The following is a 24,572-nucleotide window of genomic DNA, read 5'->3' as shown; positions in this document are numbered from 1 at the left end:
AAGATAATTATTGTAAAATAATTACATCCTTTTTAAAAATTTATATAATTACACTTGAGGGACACACTAGGTATTTGAAAATATAGCATCTATTATAAAATATGAAAAATAGAAAATTATAACTGATAAATTCTCCCACAACGGGTACTTGTAAATATAGAACTTTTTTCAAATCAAAATACATCAATTTGATTATATATCTCTCCTTAGTTTTGTTTGTAAAGAGATACTACATTTACAAGCACCCACTACAGAAAAATGAGATTAGAGACAATGGATTTTATTTTGGGTGCCATTGTTATGAAGAATAACGTTCTCAGGTGGAGATGAAAGTGAAATAGGTGGAGACAGGAGAAAAAAAAAAAGTAAAAAAAAGGTGAATATAAGTATTTGATAAAATGACGGTTTTCGAGATGTGAGAAGGCGAAAAGGTGAAGTAGATAATTATGATTTGACAATTCAATGGATGAAGGTGGTAAGTACATATGCTGATTTGCATGTATTTGGCACTAGGGATACGTGAAACAATATTTAAATAATCTTTGAAAAATCAGAAAGAATTTTACACACATACAAAAAGTCATTTACAAAAAAAAAACAATAACTTTTTTAATAAATATTCAAAGATATATTCATCAAATATTTTATTCTAATAATATTGTACATGCACTCTTAAAAAGTAGTACTGCGACAAGGTTAGTGATTACCCTAAGAAAATGCACTCTTATTTAACATGCCCATCTCCTATTTAACTATACAATTTTACACATTTATTTCTGAAACTTTAAATAAAGCTCAGTAAATTACCGATAAAGTCGAAGAAAAAATGGAACACTATAGACTATTAATATTTTGAAAATGCATACTAAAATCTTTGAACAGTGTAAAAAACTATATTTGAATTTAAAATGACCTCTAATAAAGTTATATTCATAAAGTCCAAATATAAAATTACAGGAATTTATATATTCTCATCTTCTCGAATGGGTTCAATACTAGCAAGTCTTTCAACCAAAGCCGGATAAAAGATCCTTACATAAAATGTCCTATTACCAGCATGATAAATATACATTATTTCACCATCAACCAAATATTTTACATTAACGAAACTTTCCCACCCAATATCAAAACACATAATACTTTTCGTATCTTTACTAATCTTCAATAGCTGCATAGGCCATATACGACTATTAGGGCCACGAAGAACTTCCAAAGGACTGCAAACTTCAGCCAACAAGCAAGTCCATTCTTCTGGAAGTACCTACAATATTCACAAAGTTATTTACAAACAGAAAAAAAAAACATACATAATATTTAAAACATAAATTAAATAACCTACCAACATATGTCTACATGCATCTCCAAAAATAACAATATGACATGGCAGATTACTATACATCTTTACAATTTAGAAATTATGATTAATATGTTATGGTTAAGTAGAATCTGTATTTATATACAATCAAATCACACTAACAATAACCAAGTATTATATTGTCAAAGTGTTTTAACTATGTGTACACATGTTTGACCTAATTAAAAATTAAATATGAATGGAATTAAAGTTTCATAATATTTCTCAACTTATTTAGACTAAACAAGTTGAATTCTACATTAATATTCATCAATACATTTGAATTAAATAAATATATTAAATTTTAATTGAAAACAACACTTGACTAACTATAATAGTCAAAATCAATAACAACCAATAGTCAGGTATTTTTTTCATTGTAACTTATTTTAACGATAATTCAGATTATAACTTTAAACTTATACTAAAGATGAAAGAAAAGTATAAACTCCATAATAAAGAAGGGGGCATAAAAAAACTGTAGAAGCTAAAACAATTCTTTAACACTACAATTTCGAAGTTATGAACAATTTATTCTTATCTAAAATTTCTTTAATTTTTACATCTAAATCGTCAACCATAAATTTCTAAGGTAAACTAAAAGCTACACTTAATATACATGTATAAATTTCTAAGAAAATTAAAATAATAACATTTATTAATGTAAAGGTATAGTTATATAGTCTATAAATAATCATATATTAATGGTTATAATTAGGAAATTTTTAATAATGTGTTAAATTTTCAATAGCAATATTCAGCTTACCTTTAAGAGATGTTTAGAAACCAAAAAATTAAAACTAAAGCAGAAATTGTTAACATTAGATAAATATGTTAATATAAGAAAAATTTGATTTAATCATGTGCATATCGTAAAAAACATAAAACTCAAGTAATTCAGTTCTGAAAATATTAAGCTCAAATATGAAACTTATCTCTATAAACTAATATTCTGATAAAATTTATGTAAAATATCTAATTTCTTAAAAAGATATAATGAAATTATTAATATAAAATAAATTTATTAGTAAACAAAGGACAGAACACTTATAAAAAACTTTTTAAAACACATATTATTTCTCCTTTTTAAGATTCCAACAAAGATATTAAAAAGATTGGAATAAGTCAAAGCATAACAATGTTTTAAGAAATACATACTAACGGAGAACTACAAAAACAAAGAAGGTTATATTAATTTGTTTTAGCAAAAACAACAAAAAAAATATACTAATGTGAGTGTCCTATGATAAATTTCATCTTTTTAAAAAAAACAAAAAAAAAACAAAAAAAAGTACAAATTTCTTTATATACAAAGGAATTGATAATGTAACATATAAATATTGATTTATATTATGGAAAAAAATTAAACCTAAAAATGTTAAAAGTAATGTTTTGTCTTGATGAATTATCGACCGAAGATCTGCAACCGCTGAAGCTTTTCGACAAAGTGAGCAGAAGAAGACGAGGCTGAGAATTATACATTCTGAACACTTGGCTACTCTGCTACCATTACATCTTCCAGAAGAAGATATTAGCTTTTGTAGGTCTAAGCCGAAAGTACCAATATGGTAAGAAGGATGTTTGCAATGCTTTTCTCCATAATAACTCCATCTTTAAGAATAGTAGAGCAGTGTCTAGATGGTTATACCCTTGCTTTTATATTTATTTACGGCAAATGCGTCAACTAAACAAACATAAGTTTATCTGTTTCCTCCTTTTGTGAATCCATTTCGGCAAATATACTTTTGTTCGAGTGTGCATGTTATATGTGTTGTTGTATGTGTCGAAGACATACTGTTGTGAAAGTGTAGTCATCCTATATCCGAAAGCGATTTAGGCTTCTAATGAGAAGACTCGCTGGATACTTTAGCAACACGTGTCTATATGCTGCCTCTTTTTTTTATGTGAAGCCGAGCTGAAAACATATTGTGAAGACTCGGCCACCCTCTAGCCGAAGATGAGGTTGGCCCCGAGGAAGTGAATTTGCTGGTTATTTTGGCAAACACCTAGGTTCACTAGTAGAGAAATGCTCATTTGCGTCGCCTCATTTGCTTCGCTTGTAGAAACAAACTAAGCAAATGATATAATTTAAGTTTAGTTTAAAATATTTGCGTCGCTTATTTATTAAAAGTGCGACGCAAAACATTGACATAGGTTGTTTGCGTCGCTTATTTATTAAAAGTGCGACGCAAAACACTGACATAGGTTATTTGCGTCACTTATTACTAAAAGAACGACGCAAATAATAATGTCATTTGCGTCTCTCTTTTAATAACATTGTCATTTGCGTCGCTCTTTTAGGAATAAACGACGCAATTAGTTATTGCTACAACGACCATTTGTATTCCAAAACTGAATACAAAATAAAAAACCTTTCTAACTACCTCCTTCCTTCGTTCCCAAAACCTTTCTAACCACCTCCTTCCTTCGTTCCCAGCAGCAGCATAAGGCACGAATTCGAGCAAAAATTCGAAGGTAATTAAGCTACCTCCTTCATTCATTCCCAGCAGCAGCATAAGAAGAATTTTCGAGCAACGATTCGAAGGTAAGCTGCCTCCTTCATTCGTTCCCAGCAGCAGCATAAGCGTGAGGTCTACATTCGTTCCCAGCATAAGAAGAATTTTCGAGCAAATTCAAAGGTGTAAAACCTCTTTCTAGCTACCTCCTTCATTCGTTCCCAGCAGAAAATTCGAGCAAATTTTCGAGCATAAACGCACAGGTAACGAACCCTAAACTTGTGGTATATACCCTAACCTTGTGCAGCGAATTCAAAGGTGTTCGAACCCTAATTTCGTTGGTTAATGTATGTAAATTTATGCAGCGATTTCGTTGGTTAATGTATTGATTTTGTTGGTTAATGTATTGGTTTGGTTAATGTATTGGATTTGTTAATGTATTGATTTGGTTAATGTATTGATTTGCGAATATATGCAGCGATTTCGTTGGTTAATGTATTGATTTATGCAGTAAATTTATGCAGCGAATTTATGTAGCGATTTCGTTGGCTAATGTATTGATTTTGTTGGTTAATGTATGTAAATTTATGCAGCGAATTCGAAGGTGTAATTTGAACCCTAATTTAGAGCATAAACGAGCAAATTCGTGCCTAATAATAGCGAATTCGAGCAAATTTAAATAGAGTATGATTTTGTATCTTTTTATTGCAATTTGACATGTTATTATGTTGATTTTCTGTATAGTAGAAGTTGTGAATTGTTTGTTGCAACAATGGGTTTGTGGGGTTGGAGTTATATTATAGTAGCGTACCGGATTTACCAAATTGCTTGATCCAACCCTGTCAATTTCTAGTTTTCAGGCGGCAAATTTGATTCGGAAGGCTGAAATTCTTGTAAAGTTAGAGCTTTTGTTTGGGCGTTAGCATTGGTAGGATTAATACTAGTTCTTTCACTTAAACCATCTTGGTTGGGCCTAGGGGCTAGTAAGGTTTATCCACATGTCTTCCTGCATTATGAATGCCAAGGTTACCTTTTGTAGATATTGTTTGCCATTTATTAAGAGGCATGGTTTTGCCCCTTGTTGACGGTGGGTTGGTTAAAAATTAGTTTTGCAGGATTTGGTATGGATGAAGAGAAGTTGTTGCGAAATTCTATTATGGCAATTTTGTGGTGTATTTGTGTCCTTTTTGTGTTCAAATTTTAGCTGTTGATTGTATTATATATTTTTGTCAAAAAAAAAAAACCCCCCTCACACATAGGTTAGTAGTCTAAGGCTCTTAGCACCTATGCTATTAACTAATTATTATCTTCGCTGTTCCCTCCAAGCGGAAGGATAAAAATTCTCATATTTGTTTCCTAGAAAAGAAAATAAAACTCAAGTAAGAAATTGAGAATTTGGGATTGTGGATTTAAAGCTTCTTTTGTTAATGGATATATTTGTCAAATTCAGGGATTTTTTCTTCTCAGCTTGATGTTGATGATTTAAGAGATAGCTATTTTCTCTGCCCAAGTTCTATCGTATTGCTGGGAGCACCGATCAGCCTGCTGTTTCTGGAAGTTTGCACTGTTTTACATGCCAGTTGATCTTACAGAAGCACTTAAGAGAATTTATCATGGTTCTCACCCATAGTATATATGTCTCATCGTTGTCACAAATATGATTGAACAATTCATCAATTTTGTGGTTCGACCTCCCAGGTACCAAGTCCATTTCTCCTGTGTCTAGCTTATGTTCTTGTCAGCATGCTATCATTGACAAGCATTTTTGTTGTTGCTTTGTTTAACACTAATTTGTGCATATGTTTCTGTTATGTGCAAGCTGCATCTTGGCTTATTTTATTGGCATTTTTTTTCTTTAAGCTAACCGTTTGAAAATAAGAAAACTGAATGTATTTCCTTGACATCAAGATTGCCTCTAAATGGACGTATCAAAAGAAGCACTGAGGCGCTCAACTTTTTTTTTTTTTTTTTTTTTCATAATTTTCATTTAATATCAAGTGCGGTTCACTTCAATGAGGTGCATAAGGCACTCGGAAATCCCTGTCATCTTGGAGCACCTTGAGCCTTATAATACACCGGTTACTCCTGTAATATAAAGGTTGATTCTGATTATATCTTAGCCCAATCAGCTAGAACATTTTCCTACTTCACCAAAAATACAAAACAAGTGCCATTTGCTGGGCCATTCTAATTTAATATATTATAATCCAAAAGTTGAAGGAAAATGGTGTTTTAGAAGTTACTCTGGGGGAATTAAAAGAAACTGGACCAAGTTATGATTTGATTCTGCTGCTATGAGGACAACTTGTCCTCTGGTATTGTGTGTTCTGTTTCTGCTGTTCATATGTACAACTTTTGTCTTTATAATTAAAAATAAGGTCTAGAAAGACATTCTACTCACATTTCAATGCACTTAATGAGTGTATTCCTCTTCACTCTTTCACGCGCAATACTATATGAAGTTCTCTTACAACTGAATATTTCAAAATTACATCACTCGTTCATGATGGGACGATACTTTGCCCTCAAATGCTCGCTCTAGGTACTTCAACATGTGGCTAAAAGAACAATCTTTTACACTGTACCTAGCAAGGTTTCTTCAAAATCATAACCCAATTTCACGGTGGGAAATACTTTATCCTCAAAATGGTACTTTAGTAACACCATCTATTGCCCAAAAGAACCAACTTTGACACTGTAGCAAAGGCTTCAATTTTCTTTATGTGTCATAAGCTCATCTTTAGCCTTGTAGAAATCAACCCAACTATGAAGCCAGAGTTATAATAATGACCTGTTGATTTGAACTGGAAGGTCTAGAACTCCAGATAGATGGGGCTGAGCTATATTTCGAGGAATGAACAAATCATTGCATCTTTGTTGTTTTTGTTGAGTTTTTCATTATTGTTGGGGGCTTGAATGCTCTGTGTGCTACCTTTTTCTACTACTTTTTTTTTTTTTATTTTTTTTAATTTTTTCTAATTTGGGAATAAAGAATGTATATCTATTTTTTATTTTTTCTTGATAAGTAAGTTCTCTTTTTATGCCTTTCCCTAGCTTGCCGTAGAATTCGACTTGAGATCGATTCCCCGCAGTCAGAAAAAAAAAGTAGTTAACTATATTGACTACAAAACAAAGATGACATGTTTCCGAATCCTAAAACTCCCTTGACCTTCAGATGACACACTAAATCCCTACTCATGAAATAATCTCTCCTCACATCATTCAGCACCCAGACCATTAAAAGTTCCTCATCATCCTCTTATAATTACTTGTATTTACTAATTACTACTGAAATTTTGAAAAGAGAAAGATAATAGGGAGAATTTCTAGACAGACATGATTAAATCAGCATTGTTATCCCACCCTGAGAAAAGTAGACCCTCACGTCTGTTGGAAATCCTCGTGATAACCGGTTTCCAATAGGATTCGAACCTGCCTCCAATAGGTAAACCCAAATTATGAGAACCAATGTTTAATAGGTTCATGGGTTCCTCACAGAAAGGAAGGGGTACATCCTACATCTGTTACAGCTCATCTAATAATTATCTGGTCTTCTTTATGCTCACTCCACACATCATCTAATTCACTGTCTTGACCTCAACCACATACCTTTGAGCATGTACTTGAGTAAGAGGGACAATACTGTTCTATGGCTTCTGCCCCCTCTAATTTTCCTCTGTAGCCACGCGCCCACACCCCCCCTGATATGCGGAATTCTTCATCCCCGTCTTTCTCTTATGTAGAGAGAGATCATTGCTTTGATTTTTTATTTTTTATTTTTTATTTTATTTTGATAGGTTTATTTGTATTCCATACTGCTTCCCACCTCCTTTTTTTACCCGTTATTGAAAATATGAATTTTTATTTTAAAATTAGTATTGTTGTTTTTATTTTTGTGGTTATCATATTATTGTTATTGTGTTATTGCTGTTACTACTATGGCTCTCTTACATGTTCTGTATTACTTTGGTGTATCTTTGATTGTATAGGGCCGTGTATGATCCAGATCAGTACTTATGGGAGAAGGATTTTACACTTGCTGGCAGAGCGTACAAAAGGGAAGATTTAGAGGCAAGTATGGGAATTGTCTCATAGATTTTCAATGTATTTTTTTTATCTCTAGCATAAGTCATGTGTTCATGCTGCATCATTTTGTCATATAAACTTGGTACAATGCTTCCCCCATGAGAATTTGCAGCTTCAAAATGGAAGAGGCCAGACCTTGAAGTGTAGTCATTATGTCCCATCTCTTCTCCCAGAAGATTCTCCTCTTCCGTGTGTTGTATACTGTCATGGAAACAGGTCTGTCAAGAATTTTGATCTATTTGTTTTTTTGATATATTAATATTATACATGAAATTTCAAAAACCCATTTGTGTTACTACTACAGTGGATGTCGGGCAGATGCAAATGAGGCTGCTGTAATACTTCTTCCAGCAAATATCACAGTCTTCACCCTGGACTTCTCTGGATCAGGCTTATCTGATGGTAATTATGTTAGCCTGGGATGGCATGAGGTTCGTTTATGTTCTAGATAACTGTCATTATCAGTAACTATAAATGCATGGTTGCATGACCATCAAGTTCATTCGCTCTCTTTTTTTGTGACAGAAAGACGATCTCAGAGTTGTCGTCTCTTATTTAAGAAGTACCAAGCGCGTGTCGCAAATAGGTCTTTGGGGACGATCTATGGGTGCCATTACAAGGTACAAAGCACCTGGCCTCCTTTTCTTTTCTTCTCCAAATAGCAATCATCCAATAAATTGTATCTTTCTCTGTTGCAGTGTAATTTTATACAGGTTGTTTGCTTGTTTAGTATGTTCAACTTTTGAGGTTTTTCTTAATAGTCTTCATCCTATATTTGCTGATACGACTTTCATTATAATTTCCAATAGGTTTGTCAAAATTGGTAGACCCATTATTGTCGATGTTCTTTCAAGCTTTGTTGGAGGTGGTGATGAAATGATCAATTTCATTTTAAATTTCTTACCCTTTGAATGATTAGTTTGTTCTTTAGTCGGAGAATAGTTACATGGATTTTGTCATGGTGTATATATTAGTAAAGTAAACTTGGGGCTTGATATTCCGTTAGTGAGTACCTTTAGATCAAATTACAAACATGAAACTTGTTTGAGCATTTCGAGTATCATGAATACTTGGTTTATGACTTGTGGACGAAATAGTTTGAATCAGAGGACGATTTTGAGATTTTAATGCTGTTGAATAACTTAGCGTTGTTGTTCTGTTTCTTATGCAGCCTTCTTTATGGATCAGAGGACCCTTCAATCTCTGGGATGGTTTTAGATAGCGTTTTCTCTAATTTATTTGATCTTATGAAGGAACTTGTTGATGTATACAAGATTCGGCTCCCAAAATTCACTGTATGTATTATTTCCTAGCAATTATGGTGTAGTTGTAGATTTGTAGGATCGCCAAGTTTTACTACTTGATTTCATGCGCTATTTTTGAAGTTTTCTTGTTAGGCATTATTTAGTCTTTGCTCACCCAAGCTTTTGTTTGCAAGTTGTTGCCGAACCTACCATTGGGATGATAAAGTCACCACAAACAATAATGTACTCCCTCCGTCCCTTTATTTTTTCCCGAAAGACATGTTCACTTAATTAAGTTTTGGTTGATCACTTGATTGTAGTTATGAGAGGGGAAATTAGTGGGACTAAAAAAATTGTTTGTGAGAGTAAAGTTGTGCTCCCAATAGCCATTTATGAAATGGAGCTAACTTAAGGGGAAAGCCCAAAAAGGAAAGTGGAGCAAACTTTAAGGAGTAGAGTGAGTACTTTGTATCACTCTAGCATTACTCTGATCATTCCTCCCATTTCAACAAAACCCATATTTGCTCTTGATACCAGTGTGCCAGAAAAATGCTAGAGCAATATTCGTAGACACCAATCTCCTGAATCCCAAACCTGACGACACACTTAATCTCAAACATGTTAATTTTACTTGCAACAATTTCCGGAATTTAGAATAAGGGAAAATAATAGTCTTGTTTAAACTAGACTCTCATAAGCTTCTTCCACCTTCTAGTTTTCTGGAAATAATCAGATCCTAGTGATTATTCACACCTGGATGGCCTATTTGAATCTTGATACCATGGTACGAACTTTTATATTTTCAAACTCAGATGCTACAAACTTTTATTTCCATCTATTTTAGGACAATAAGTTCATATAAAGGTTGATTAGCCTACCAAGTTCAATTTATATCTAGTTCTATTAAGTTTAGATATGTTCAAATAAGGTTAGTAAAAATGAGGTAAATAAAATCTCCTCCCTCTCCACCTTAATCACACCCCTAACGCTCTCATAGGATTCCCTCAATTATGTCAACTATTAAAAAGTGAAAGAAAAGGTGTTGTAGGGTGCTCTCAGGGGTAAGAGATTCATTCTTTGGGAGCACTATTCACCACTACCAAAAAAATCAGAAATACATTCTCTAATCAAGGAGTAAACCCCATGCTTAAGGAATGCCATCAAGAACGTCACTTCATTACAAGCCTTCTTAAAATCTATCATAAAGTAATTACCGAAACTACTTCATGGTGTGCCTTCTGCATATTTTCATTGGCTGCCAAGGTCACCTCCAAAATCTTCCTTTGCTCTACGGAAAAATGTGACAACGATATTGTGTTATGATTTGCCAACACATTCGTGACAATCTTGCATGCACTAGTGAGAAAATTGCTGAGATGATAATGTGTCTTAGATGATCAATCCTTTGTAGAAATTAGTAAGTTGGATTTCATACTCTTCTAAGTAATCCTAGTAAGAAAAGCTCCTAGCAAAATCATCCTTGACCACATCCCAATAAGGCAACAATCATGGCAAATAGCTGCTTTAAACCCATTAATGATGTTGCCTGATCTCTCTCTAACCGCAAATCCGCCTACCTTGTGGAGAAGGATATGGTTATAATCCATTCTTATGTGAACATCTTACAAATAGCATCAACATCACTTAAAACCTCTCCAAATACTCTGTATCTCTTCAATAAATTTCGACGCTTCCTCCCATTTCACACCTTCAAGGAAAAGTCCTGGGGAAGTTCCCTCTCTCTTGTTGCCTTAATCTTCATCATTTATAACTTGACTCTGCTTCTCCCTTTACGCTTCCTCATTCCTAAGATCCACAGTCTGTTGCTAACTGCTAACTCTTCTTCTTCATCACAAAGTTTCTAATGAACTTTCAATTTCCTTCAAAAAAGCATGTCACCTGACATCTCTGAAAACCTCTTTTTCCCACAACTATCAACTTCCCTTTGAAGAACTTCTACTTCTTTACGATATTAATTTCCCTCCAGCCCACCCTCAACATCTCATTCACCCCACTACTCCTTCATTGCTTAAAATTCAGGTTTGTAGTCTACATTTTTTTCAAAAGGAAACAGTGATGAATATTAAGGTAATAATCACTCCTAGACTGGGAAAGTATCTCTAACATAGGAAAGTCATTGTCAATTATAGCGAATTTTTATCTTGGAGATGGGATATAATTGGGTGACATCATTATTATACCTGAAGTGTTATTGGTATCCTCCCAATTCTCCTATTCCTAATTCTGCCACTTCTGTATTTCCGACCTTTGAGTTCAATCATAGGGGATGTCTTTTCTTTTCTTTTTTCTTTATCTCCTTCACAGGCTTTGGTGAGATTCAATAATGCGCTTCATTATTTATTTTGGAAAATCTTAATGAGTAAGAATTCTACTAGTTGTAGCTATATAATGTTATGATTTGCTAGGATAAAAGGATGTTTTTGGTTGGAGGAACATCAGCTATTTGATAGATTTAATCATTTAAACCAATTATATTTCTGTTAGCCTAGCATTTTCTGGTGAAGATTGGGATCTCATACTAGTAAGCTCCAAAAATTATACTTGACCCCATCATGACCAGTTGACCACAATGGTTGTAGATATGTAAACTAAGAGAGGTCAGAGGGTAGCAAAGCAATTATGACATCTCTTGAAACTAGGTATCAGTGTGTCACAAAAGCATGTTAACCTTAAGAAAGGTTGTTCTAGGAGTGAAGAGGATAAATTGGCGGTAAGCTAGGTGATCGAAAATCCTTATAGTAAAGGTAAGGGGTTTTGGAATTTGTTGTTGAGAATAGTAGGGCTCTAGGATGAAAGTGTTTGGGTCTCTTCATATTCTTGTGTCTTCATTATTTCATTTCGTTGGTTTTTTTTCTACTAACTACTTGTAAAATTTTTGAGAGGCAGGGGTGGAGGGAGGGGAATTACCATCGCTGAGGCATTTTAAAAATACCACTTACAAGCTGCATCTCTGAATGATATTAGGACAGAACTTGGAAAGTAGTACCCCTTGATTTTACATCTAATTGTATTCTTCTGAAGCCGCCCTTTAAAGGTCATGAGGTGAATATTTGTTGATTTTTTGGCCTCATTAGAGGCTAGACGAAAAAGGTAGCTGATGCTTTTGTTTAAAATTGTAGTGGTTTTTGAAGTTGGTGATCTGACATTGACTGAAGGGTGTTATGGGTGTTTTAATCTTTCAGTTTAATTTGTCCAATATGTATCGGGTTACCCCAAGACTAACACAATCCCACCACAACAGCCTTTTTCACCCATTTTTTGCACTTTAGTTGCCAGGTACAATGGGGGCGAGAGGGAAAACCCTCTGTCTTTTTATTGGGACATGAGAATGAGAGTAAGGAGTTGAATGAGTATTGTAGACAGTGGATGCTGATTTCAATTATTAATACAGTCATGAAGTGGGATTTTCTTATTTTACATTTGATACTGTGCTCTTGTAGTGGTGCCTGGTATGTGCAACAGACTACGCACAGTTGAACTAGAAGAACAGAGATTGAACAATAGTTGTGGGAAAGACAAGATTTTTGATAGATAATAATAAAAAAAAGGTTATAAACAATGGCTTTAGGTCATTACTTCTCCAAGTTTCCCAATTACAATTTTTCTGAAATTCTCTCTCCTAAACTTCTTTCTTATTCGTATTACTCTAGCTCATTACATGATGTGGCATAAGCCTTAATTACTGCGTTTGCCACTATTTGTCTTTATCCCAAAAGCACAATAAGCCAAAGGGGCAGCCTGCAGCTTTACGAAGTTGTTGCTGGTGGTAGTGGGTTGTGAGCACTCCCCTGCCTCTGTTGTTTCTTCTGCTGCTGCCTGCTGTAGGTTTAGAGAATTGGTGGTGCGGAATGATTCATTGCAGTATGTGGTATTTTGCTTGTACTTTATTTTTATTTTTTTTTTGCAAATGGAGAATGTGGGTTCTATTTCATATTTCCATGACCAAGTTTCAGTGTTAGTCAATGGATAATTAACATGATTCATATCAAGCTGATTTCAGACTTTTCTCTTCATTGATTCTTATAATATAGGAGTCACTGATGTAGGCTTTCTATTTTCACTCTCCTGGGTCCTGGCTAGTGTAGCTTTAAAGCTAGACAAAAATTGATTGAGACAAAAATTGAATGAGACTTTCTCTGGGTAACAATGATTGTGATTAGGGTTTTCATTGGTTAAGTGGGAAGAATTGCCGGAAGCGTGTTGGAGGTCTTGCCATTAGGCCCATCCAAGCAGTGAATGAAGCTCTTATGGCAAAGGGGCTGTGAGAGTCCGAGGTGTATGAATGAAAATGAAGTAATGTGGAAGAACACCATCAAACTCAAAACACTGTATAGTATTCTCCTTGTTTAGCAAACATTATAAAATTGTGATATAAATGCATCAATGAATGTGCTCCAAAATTACTGTATTGTAATATTAAGTTTGACTTTGTATTAAGCAGAATATGCAAGTGATAATGAACTGGTAAGAGTAGATATAATAGGCAAAATTCTGACATTGATTTCTGAATAGGTGAAGATGGCTGTGCAGTACATGCGGCGGGTGATTAAGAGGAGGGCAAAGTTTGATATCAAGGACCTCAATTCCTTGCAGGTTCAACAAAAATCAATTTACTGTACACGCTTACAAATATTGAATCAGTCCCTTCTCACTTTTGCATTTATAAACCTCCTTCTCATCAGATCTCTCACCATGGTGGGTGCATGTGTGTGTGTGTTTCACATGCTTGTTTGTGTGAGCGTGCATGTGTGCTTGTATGTGTCCGTGAGTGCACTTGCATGTTTACCATTGAAAATAAACTTAATTTAAAATAGGAAGATTGATAAGGATAAGATAATTACAATCATTGCATATTTTAGGTTCATTTTTTTTAACTTGAGGATAATTTATCTTTTTGGAATTGCAAGAATCGGTTTTGAATTCATCAATTTAAAACTTTCATGGCACGGATGCAATCAAGAAAACAACTAATTATTCATCTCAAGTGTAGAAATAATGTGAGAGATAGTGTATACATCTACCTATCATATTCACCCCTCTCATTGTTAAAGTTTTTCGAATAGGATCTCCAAAGTTTTACAAGGTTGTTCAAATGGCTAAATGTTCAATGCATAATAGTGGCATTATGGTAACTTTGCACAACAATTTTTTATTTTATAAAAATAATTGCCATGTGTGTAAAAGAAAAAAGGAAGAGAGAGATATAGAGAAAGGGAGGACCAAGATTGACTTAATGGAAGTGGAAAGAGAGAAAATAAGTTATGGTACCACATTACATTACTTTAATTTTCAAAATTTAGTGTACCATTGGAGCCATTTTAGCACCATTATAACCGTTTATGGTATATCAATGGTATAATTTCACAACTTAATGGTACTGATGCAACTTTAAAAGTATTTCTTTACCATTATAGCTATTTATAGCTTCATTATCAATGTTACAATTGCATAACTCAATGATACCTATACTAACTTTGAAAATATTTCATCTAAAACCATGTTATGCATATACAACTGTATAACATCTATTTCTTTGCACTTCCTTAAGTTTTACTTGCCCAAACAATTAATATAATACTAGACCATGGACCATCCCCACCCATCCGACTTGAAAGATAACATGCCGACTTGCAATGAAGAAAAACATGTGAGCAAGGTTCATAATTAACTCAGCAAAGCAAAGCCATCCTTAGTCTGTTTTTGGAGCGTATCATTCATGTTTTCCCTTCACATAACTCCTAAAGGCAGTGTCCACAAGAGGAACCTTATCCTTCCTAAAGAAATTTGCTTAAGGCTAGATATTCAGGGAGCTTACTCGAGGAGCAAAACTAGAATTTACATGTAGAAAACCCAAAAAAAAACTCCTTTCCATAACCTAATTTTTGCCATTTTAGTGATCACACATAGAGGAGAGCTCCTCTAACTTTGTCGGTTGGCCTTCAAAAGTGCAAATCCCACGCATCACTACAAGAATGGCTAAATTTAAAATTGGAGCAACAAGTGGAGAAGATAGGCAGACTAGATGTGGAAATAAACAAAGAATGGAGGTTCTCCTACAATTCTACCCAACTACCCTTTCAAAAATGGAACAAATTTCCATCCTCTAATATGAATCTCATTGAGGGGTTGAAAAGGGAAGTACGTAATCAAAACTTGCTCTTAGTAAAATTATACTAGAAAGAATGAAGTACACGAGGACGCCCCATTTTACCCACCAAAGAAATGCTCACCAAGGACATTTTCTTCCATCTATGTAACCTTCGTGAAATGCTTAATATTATCGATTCCCTACAAATTTCTGAGATAACTAAGAGACCCAATTTTCTACTTGCCACCACTAAAGCAGTACGGTTTCAGGCCAATCCCCACTTAGCTACATTTAGAGAGTATCGATTCTTAAAACTTCCGAACACCTCAAAATCTAAAGGTTTGTAAGCGCAGTTTTGAAATTCTGGAAATTAGTTTCTAGGTATAGATGGGGACATGAACATATTGCAAATAAGACTCTTGGACTTCCTCCCTCCCCTCCCTAAAATTGTTTGTTGAAATTTTTTCCTACTAGGCTAGGTTTGTAATATATATATAAAGCTCTTTAAAACTTTACTTAAGTATGTCTTTTTTGCTTACAAATTTGCTACAATCTGAAGTACTTTACAAGCCCCTGATAGCTTAAATCTTGCGTCCGAAATTTTGAATTTTATTCAATTGTGGAAGATGGTTTACAATCTGAAGTACTTTACAATCTGAAGTACTTTGCAATTTGGTGTTGCACTTGGTAAGAAAAAAATCAATATAACTTTGTGGACAGTGTTTCCCCTAGTCAATGTTCAAGTTCATTTTGAAGGCTTTTCTTATGAGCGATGTTCTTGATTTTGTAGATAAAGCTTCGTATATAACAAAATTTGTAAGAATAACTCTTTGAGTTTGTATGTGACTTTGCTCTTCTACAATAAATGGTATGATCATGATTCCTGCAGGTTGCAAGCCAAACATTCATTCCTGTCTTATTTGGACATGCTAATGGGGATAAATTTATTCAACCACACCACTCTGATGTTATCTTTAAATTGTATGCGGTATATATACATATGCAATTGTGTTGAAGTTTCTATACATTATACTGTAAGTGGCTGCTTCATGACTGCCTTTTGTTACTGGTGTCAATGTAGGGTGATAAAAACATCATAAAATTTGATGGTGATCATAACTCTTCTCGGCCACAGTTCTACTATGACTCAGTTTCCATATTCTTCTATAATGCCCTACATCCTCCACAAGTTTCATCTGTTTGGTCCAATAAGATTCAGGAATATCATAGTCTGAAGGATCTGAGAGTTGATGCTGGTATGGATGAGGTAATATGTTTTGAACATTGAATTTCTTAGTATATTATAATTACAAAATTTTGTTTGTTTTTCTTTTCCTTGTTTTTTTTTTTTATTTTTTATTTTTTTTTAATCTATAGTCAGGTCATGCAATCAACCAGTTTATTTTTGGTAACTTTTAATATTTAATCGAAGATTTATAGAAATATTATGTGGCACACAAAGTTTTGAATTTGAAAATCCCCCCAATGTGGAGGTAAAAGACTACTGGTGAACAAATGATTTTATTCCCACTATGGCAAGATAATGAACATACACATATACCAACTTATACGCTGAACTTTCTTTTCTCTGAATGCATGTATGTCGATATATTAATGAACTATAGAATATTGAACATTATATGCCTCTCATTTTTTTTAATTAACAGATGGCAATTGATATTGACCATTAAATGCCTCGGATTTAGCTCTTTTAACAAATGGAAATGTAGGGAATAGGTACTCTGAGCGGAATTGCATGAATCATATTTATAAGCACCTAAAAAGGATCTATGCACAACACATAATTATACCTTTGAAGCGTGATTCCACAAGCGATCGACCACGAATGACTAGGAGAATAAGAGCCTCAACTTGGTCCACGGGCTAGGATTGAACCTCCACTAATGCTAGTTAGTCGGGCACGAACACTTTGAGCCACCTTTTACGGAGAAGGAAGGAAGAAACCGACCACGAACACCACCACACCACCACTGTGCACCACCTTGCACCGTGCGGCTGTACGGACGTAAGGAAAGGAATGAGGAGAGAGATTGCGTGAGGCTAGGGTTTGGTTGCTAGCTAGTCAATTCTCAATTGACTGCTTAAGTGTGTTATATCAAACCCTAGGCAAGGCATCACATGTATAATTAGAGTCCAAACCAAGCCAAAAGTACTCTCTCTTTTAATCCCATATGGCTGGCCACCATCCACGAGGCCCAATGATGGGCCTCATTCTTTGTTCAATCTATCACCCTTATGTGTAACCTCATAGGATCCATTCTATTGGGCTTTGGACTATTTGACTAGCCAAAGATCATTTATCACGTCTAGCAACAGACAATGACGACTCAAAAGAACGAACTTATTATCTCCATAATAACGATTCATTAATATATCTAGTAATTGCATTTGACGAAGACATAAATCTTTCAAACACTTGTCTGAGACAAGTGTGCAATATTCAAATTTCTTAAGTCAATATGTGTCGATTTGATAACATAATTACCCAATTTTTTTTTTATTTTTTTTTTTCATTTATTCTTCAAAGAATTTCGAAGAATAAATGAAAAAAAAAATAAAAAATTGGGTAATTAAAAGTCACGTGCTTCGCACATGACTGAGTCAACGCCGGAATTTAATGGTCAACGGCAACTTTCCGGCAAGTGGTGTTATTTTGCAACAAAATTTTTAAACAAGGTGGTCTTCACAACATTTTTTTTAAAAGGTGGTTTTTTTACAAAAACAAGTTTTAAAAAGGTGGTTTTATACAAAATTGCCTTATTATTATTATTATTATTTTTATTTTTTTTTATAATTTCAATTTTAATTAACAACTTTTGTTAAATAAAATTAATGTGGTCTACGATGAATTAAAACATAACTTTTATGCTTATTCATCTAATTAAAATTAAATTCACAATCTAATTTTAATTTCTAGGGTTCTTCATGAAAAATAATCCCCTTAGCTCTTAAATTAAATACATTGATTATGCAAAATTCATAATTTATACATGAAATCAATTAGATTAAATTCATGAAGCTTAAAACAATTGAAATTAATCAAAACACAAAACTCAAAATCAAAATTTAGGGTTTAGGGTTTCGAAAAATTCGAATCTAGGGCTAGGGAATTCGAAAATTTCAAACACTTAGGGGGTTAATTTGGTAGCAAATTAAATCACATTTAACGATTTCATATGTTAAATCACATTTAAATTATAATTGACCCATTAAATTATTCTCCCTCTTTATTGAATTCAAATTGTGGACATCAAAGAATTATGATCAATATGCGTAAATGCAAGAGGCTTAACTGATACCACTGTAGGGAAATAGGTACTCTAAGCGGAATTGCATGAATCATATTCATAAGCACCTAAAAAGGATCTATGCACAACACATAATTATACCTTTGAAGCGTGATTCCACAAGCGATCGACCACGAACGATTAGGAGAATAAGAGCCTCTACTTGGTCCTCTACTTGGTCCATGGGCTAGGATTGAACCTCCACTAATGCTAGTTAGTCGGGCACGAACACTTCGAGCCACCTTTTACTGAGAGGGGAGGAGAAAACCGACCACGAACACCACACCACCACCGTGCACCACCTTGCATTGTGCGACCATACGGCTGACGTGAGGAAGGGGATGAGGAGAGAGATTGCATGAGGCTAGGGTTTGGTTGCTAGCTAGTGAATTCTCAATTGACTGCTTAAGTGTGTTATATCAAACCCTAGGCAAGGCCTCTATTTATACATCACATGTATAATTAGAGTCCAAACCAAGCCCAAAATACTCTCTTTAATCCCGTATGGCTGGCCACCATCCTTGAGGCCCAATGATGAGCCTCATTCTTTGTTCAATCCATCACCCTTATGTGTGACCTCATAGGATCCATTCTATTAGGCTTTGGACTATTTGACTAGCCCAAAGATCATTTATCACGTCTAGCAACAGACGATGACGACTCAAAAGAACGAACTTATTATCTCCATAATAACGATCCATTAATATATCTAGTAATTGCATTTGACGAAGACATAAATCCTTTAGGAAACATTATAGAATATTTAACATTATATACCTCTTTATTGTTCAATTTTACAAATCTACCTCCCTAGCCCTGCCCCATTGAATTGGGTTTTGTTGTCACTAGATCCTTTGTTAACTGCAGGTTGGAAATGTGTATTTTAAATGAGATAGACAATTAGGATATAAGACCCACTTCTTCCATTCTAGTCATGTGTTACAAAATCGTTGTTGTAAATATTAGTATTATCTTTAATTGAATTTCCTCTAATTGCTTTACTTACCCGTAACATCCTAAATGGCTTAATTGTGGAAGTTTTTACTCAAAGTCATTGCTGCCAAGCTATTGGCTAGAAACAATAACACTTTTAGGTATTCGTTGGAGCTAGATGAGAGTATGATACTCGTATATTTTCCCCACCTTTACTGGAAAAGTTGTATTTAAAGATCATTCAAGACACATTGGAAATGAGAAGGATGAATAGAAAGGAGAACAGACAAAGAAGTAAAGGTTTAAAGAGTGGTGATTATGAGAGTATCATGGAAGTACACTTTTCCTTCTTTTTGAAAAAGGTGTCTCGCTGACTTGCTGTATTATAAGTTGGTTGTAATCTTGATGTTTAGTGCTCATGTTGAGCACCACTTTTCTTTTCTTGTACATGAGTGAAGACTGAAGAAAAAAGCCACGATCCTGGTAACAATTGTGATGTGGAAGTGGCCTTTTGGTATATTGAAATTTCACGAATCACGATAATTGACATCTAAACCCATGTTATGTGGCCCCTTCACTGTCTTTCTCTCTCTTCATATCCCATGCGGTTGTATGCCTCTTACTAACTTTGTCTCTATTATGACAGTTTTTTATTCTCCTATTGTTGTTCTTAATATGTGTCTTAGCACAAGAGGATAATTGTTGAGGTTTTAAACTCTTATGAATGATTATAGTATGAGTAATATTCCTATTATATATGAATTTCATTGTATCAATCTAAGATGTTTTGTACCGTTTTGATTATGGTCTTTAACGCAAGTTACTGAACAACCTTGTTTTGATTACGTATGTCACGTCGTTGATGCCTATATGATATGCTCGTATATCTGAGTAAATGAGAAGAGATTGGTTGGGTAGGCTCTTATAAATTTATAATGGTGGTTGTTGAAAAGTTTAAAGTAAATTTAGGGAAGCTGGTATTGTTTCAGTGTATGCCGAAACTTAAACGTCATTTTCTTTTTGACAGCCGGGATAGTTAATTCTAGGGGCAGCAGAGATGCGGTGCGACCGGCGCAACCGCACAGGGCCCCCAAAAATTTGGGCCCCCGAAATAAACTTGATATATACAGATTAAGTAAACAAGTTTAATGAGAAATTGCCTTTGGGCCCCCAAAAATTTGTGGCCCCGAATTAAACTTGATATATACAGATTAAGTAAATAATTTTAATGAGAAATTGCCTTTGGTCTAGTGGTAAAGAGTTTTAGGTTGAAGCAATTGGTCCTAGGTTCTAGTCTTAGGATTGACAGCCTATACCCCCACTAATCTTTTTCGATTTTTTTCGCTTCTTTAATATCTCACCCTTTTTGTTTGTTCTTTCCCCCCCCCCCCCCCCTTTTTTAAAGCTCAATTCCTAAATTTTCAACACTTGCTTGTTAATTCTCTTGCTTTGCAATGTTTTTGGTGTTATCTTGATATGTACTATTAATTTGTTACCCTTGTATTTTAATAATTTTTTTAATTTTTTTTTTGAAGTATAAAAATTATAATTTTATTCTTTGTTTGTTAATAATTGGTGATCAAAAGTAATGTATCAATTTATATATGAAAATTGAAAATAATAAAATAAAATTGACTAGCACAATAATCCGAATTTTTACATACTATGTTCATTGAAGCAAATTTTATTATTTTTTTAATATCTTCATCTCTTATTTTTAATCATAGAAAAGGGCCCAATTTATAAAATCGCACAGGCCCCGAAAATCTTTGCCACACCCCTGTTTAATTTATGAACTTTTTTGTGCTTTATGTTGAGTTTGAAGATGTCATGTCTGTGACTTAATTGTGGTATAATAGAATTTTTCCTGTTATAGCTGACACCTCTTTCGTATACTGTAAACATATCTGCATAGAGTACTAATTACGCAACAGGTGTATCTTTTCAAGTGCATCTTGAAAAGAACATGGTCATATTTTTCTTAATTTAGGACTAATATATGCGTATTTTATTATATGTTTAGAAGCTGCTGTATGAGATAATATCTAATCTTCATATTGCGGGTACTGATGCTGCAAGCTCATCTTCTGCTCCGCCCAGCTTTTCAACTGCTAAATCTGTCGGAGATTTTCTCTCTGAAATCGTACCAGTTTTGGGCACAAGTGTATGTAAAATTTCTTGAATATTTATTTAAATGTTGTTCATTAAGTGGCTTTCGGGCTTTCCCTAGCACACAATGGGTCTGTAGATGATATACGTCCTTTTCAACTTGTACCTATGAACTAAACTTATTAAGAGCTATGAGCCTATGACATTAACACCTAGGCTGCAAGAAGAAACATGTATCTGAAAGTATTCTTCTCTTTGTGGGAAATGGTTTCACCATTGACATTTTTCTGGTGGTAAATGCAGGACATGATATCTAATGAAGACATATGTGCTGCTGATGGGTATTTCCAGGTAAACTGTACTATGTATGATGTATCTAAAAGTACTATGTATGATGTATGATGTATCTAAAAGTACTATGTATGATGTATCTGAAAGTACTATATATGATGTATGATGTATGTTGTAGTATTTTTCCTTACATTTTGCTGGCAGAGATGTCTCCTCTTGACCTATCTATCATTGGGTTTATGTTTCTTTGACAACATGATATTTATCTTCTCTAGAAATTTACCTATAATGAAATGATCTCATTTTCAGGATAAAATAAGTGGATCATTTGAAGAATGCTGCTCGCATGCTAGCTCTAACAAGGAGAGTTTAGGAAGATGTTCATCTTTAGAAGGCTATGATTACATAGAGTATGCTGATCCAAGTAACAGCCATCAGGTTTGTGTCCTACTTTTACCATGACTTACGAGTATTATTTACTTATGTCTCCTGTAGATCTCTTGAAAGCCATGGTATAATAATTTTGTTCTTATGTATATATATATATATATATATATATATATATATATATATATATATATATATATATATATATATATATATATATTTTACTCCTGTTAAATGAAAATGGAATTTTCCATTTTGGGATGTTGGATAATTGCCAAACATTACACAGAGCAAGTTAGTACATTGTATAACATTTCCCCAACATACATAGAATTCTCATTTGCTCCTTAAAGGGCAATCACCTTAGATGGGAGAGTTGTTATGTATATGATCTATTATTAAAAGATGAGGAATTTGCTTAGAATCAAAGCAAGTTGATTGAAGTGGAAGGGTACTATGGGTGTTTTATGTTATCCTGCATACCCCATAGATTACAGGGAAAATTCTACTCTATGGGAATAAGGCATGCATTATTATATGGTACGAAATGTTGGCTATCTACCATTCACATTCATAAGATGAATGTAGCGGAAATGCATATGTTGCGTTGGATGTGTAGCCATATCAGAAAGGATCAAATGAGGAATGAAATGATTAGGAAGAAAGTAATACGTATATTGAGAACATAATGGAGGGACAATCATTTAAGGTGCTTGAGATTGAGTGAGGCTCCGGTAAGGAAACTTGAAGAGTGGCATAGTGAAAAGATCATGATGGGTAGGGGAAGACTTCATTATTCTTGGAGAGGGTGATTGAGAGTGATATTAGCCTTTAAGGGACTAAGGAATATATGGCGTTGGATAGTGCAAAATAACTTTTTATATACTTTTTTCTTTTTAGTTTTACCTAAACTCACTGTGTTTTACAAACTCTAATTATTATCCTATATAAAGATTTTCTCGAACTTATTATGTGTTTTTACTCGCTTGTTTTTCCTCTCTATTTATATCCCCTTAGCTCCCTTTTATAAAAAATCATCTAATTTATTTTGTAAATCATGCTTTGAGGTTTCACTTTACATGCTCTCTGTTTTTGCTCACTTTATTATTTCTAGTTTTACGTCCACTTTCATCTATCACTTTTCTTTCTATGTTCCTATTTTTTGCCGACAGTTTATTATGATGATTCTTGTTAGTTGACCTCACATCATTTTGGGACTAAGGCTTTATTGTTCTGCAAGCTTAAACTATTTACGGCATGTTTGGTAGGTGTTCGTAAATGATGGTAATGAGAATGAATTTGTATGTAAATTTGTAAGGAAAATCAAGGTTTATTCCTATGGTAATGCTAGTTTACCCTAAATTGTCCATTTTTCTAAATTAATATTTGTTCCCACCTACTACCTCCTCCCAAGTGGTAATAAATCTTTATTCCCACCTAATACCTCCTCCCAAGTGGTATTCACCAACTATTGTCAAAATAGTGTGTGAATAATGCAAGTCATGATGTCCCAACTTAAATAAGCGTAGTGAATTTTGTGGCTAAGGTGTTTAGATTGCTTTCCCTTTATGCAGATGAGCCCCAATGTGTCGAGTACCTGCACAGCACAAGACGTAGGCAGATCGCCCAAAGACAATGAGAGAAAGGTCCCTCTAGGGAAGTCGGAAAAATTTGGGACCTTGAGTCAACTTTTGCGCTTTTGCATCCTAAAGAGAGCTAATCATCGTAACTCCTTTTCATGAGTGTACATGCTAACACGAATTGAAATTTGTTCTATTGTACTACAAATGATCTTTCTAACTGCAGAATTATTTATGTACTATGACGAGTCTAACAACAAAAAAGTTAACACGATAGTTAGAAGTTTTATGTTTAGAAAAGATTATTTATGTATTATTCACTAATCATTCTTGTGGATTGGATTAGCAAAACTATCCAATTTCGTTGATCTGATCCAATGGTGGTGCATTGATTCGAACTAGAAGTCATGAACCTGGTCTAGATGTCTAGTTAGTTTCAGATAATTCAAATTATTATTTTTGGGAATAAATGTCTTGCCAAATTAAGTACATTTGTTATAGCCCCTTCAATGTACAAATTGTGTTATGTAAAAAATAAAAATAAAAAAAGTTTTGTTTTCAAAATGATTTATTTATTATTTCATCATTAAATCATACAACTAGGATATGACTAAAGAAAACTAATTAGTTTTAGCTCCATCTGATGTACAAATTTTGTTTTGTTTCTGAAATGATTGATTTTTAATTTCATCATATATGACTGGAAGATTGTACA

At 33.9% G+C, this 24,572-nt stretch overlaps 1 protein-coding gene across 2 annotated transcripts; it reads left to right on the top strand.

Annotated features, from left to right (window-relative positions):
• The first annotated feature begins 3,696 nt into the window (after positions 1–3,696).
• LOC110691973 lies at positions 3,697–24,357 on the top strand. 2 transcript variants are annotated; one of them, XM_021868958.1, is made up of 15 exons: positions 3,697–4,073; positions 4,404–4,494; positions 5,261–5,508; positions 7,800–7,881; positions 8,009–8,112; positions 8,201–8,327; positions 8,422–8,516; positions 9,068–9,191; positions 13,674–13,754; positions 16,139–16,237; positions 16,331–16,516; positions 21,514–21,654; positions 21,903–21,950; positions 22,200–22,328; positions 23,852–24,357. In XM_021868958.1, exons 3-15 carry the CDS (start codon positions 5,468–5,470, stop codon positions 24,017–24,019), a joined length of 1,425 nt encoding a protein of 474 aa, XP_021724650.1. In that variant the 5' UTR covers positions 3,697–4,073; positions 4,404–4,494; positions 5,261–5,467; the 3' UTR covers positions 24,020–24,357. The 2 variants fall into 2 exon arrangements, with proteins under 2 accessions (XP_021724650.1, XP_021724649.1); XM_021868957.1 differs by lacking the exon at positions 4,404–4,494.
• The last annotated feature ends 215 nt before the right edge of the window (positions 24,358–24,572 follow it).

The sequence above is a fragment of the Chenopodium quinoa genome, unplaced genomic scaffold (genome assembly GCF_001683475.1).
Source record: "Chenopodium quinoa cultivar QQ74 unplaced genomic scaffold, ASM168347v1, whole genome shotgun sequence".
NCBI classification, from domain to species: Eukaryota; Viridiplantae; Streptophyta; class Magnoliopsida; order Caryophyllales; family Amaranthaceae; genus Chenopodium; species Chenopodium quinoa.
The sequence above is the reverse complement of the archived record's forward strand: the minus strand, read 5'-3'. Positions and strand labels throughout refer to the sequence as shown.

Coding starts and splice junctions, on each gene's coding strand:
- LOC110691973 (XM_021868957.1), top strand. CDS start 5,468: ATGATTGAACAATTCATCAATTTTGTGGTTCGACCTCCCAG. Junction 5,509..7,799: donor TTTGTGGTTCGACCTCCCAG/GTACCAAGTCCA, acceptor TTGATTGTATAG/GGCCGTGTATGATCCAGATC. Junction 13,755..16,138: donor AGGACCTCAATTCCTTGCAG/GTTCAACAAAAA, acceptor TGATTCCTGCAG/GTTGCAAGCCAAACATTCAT.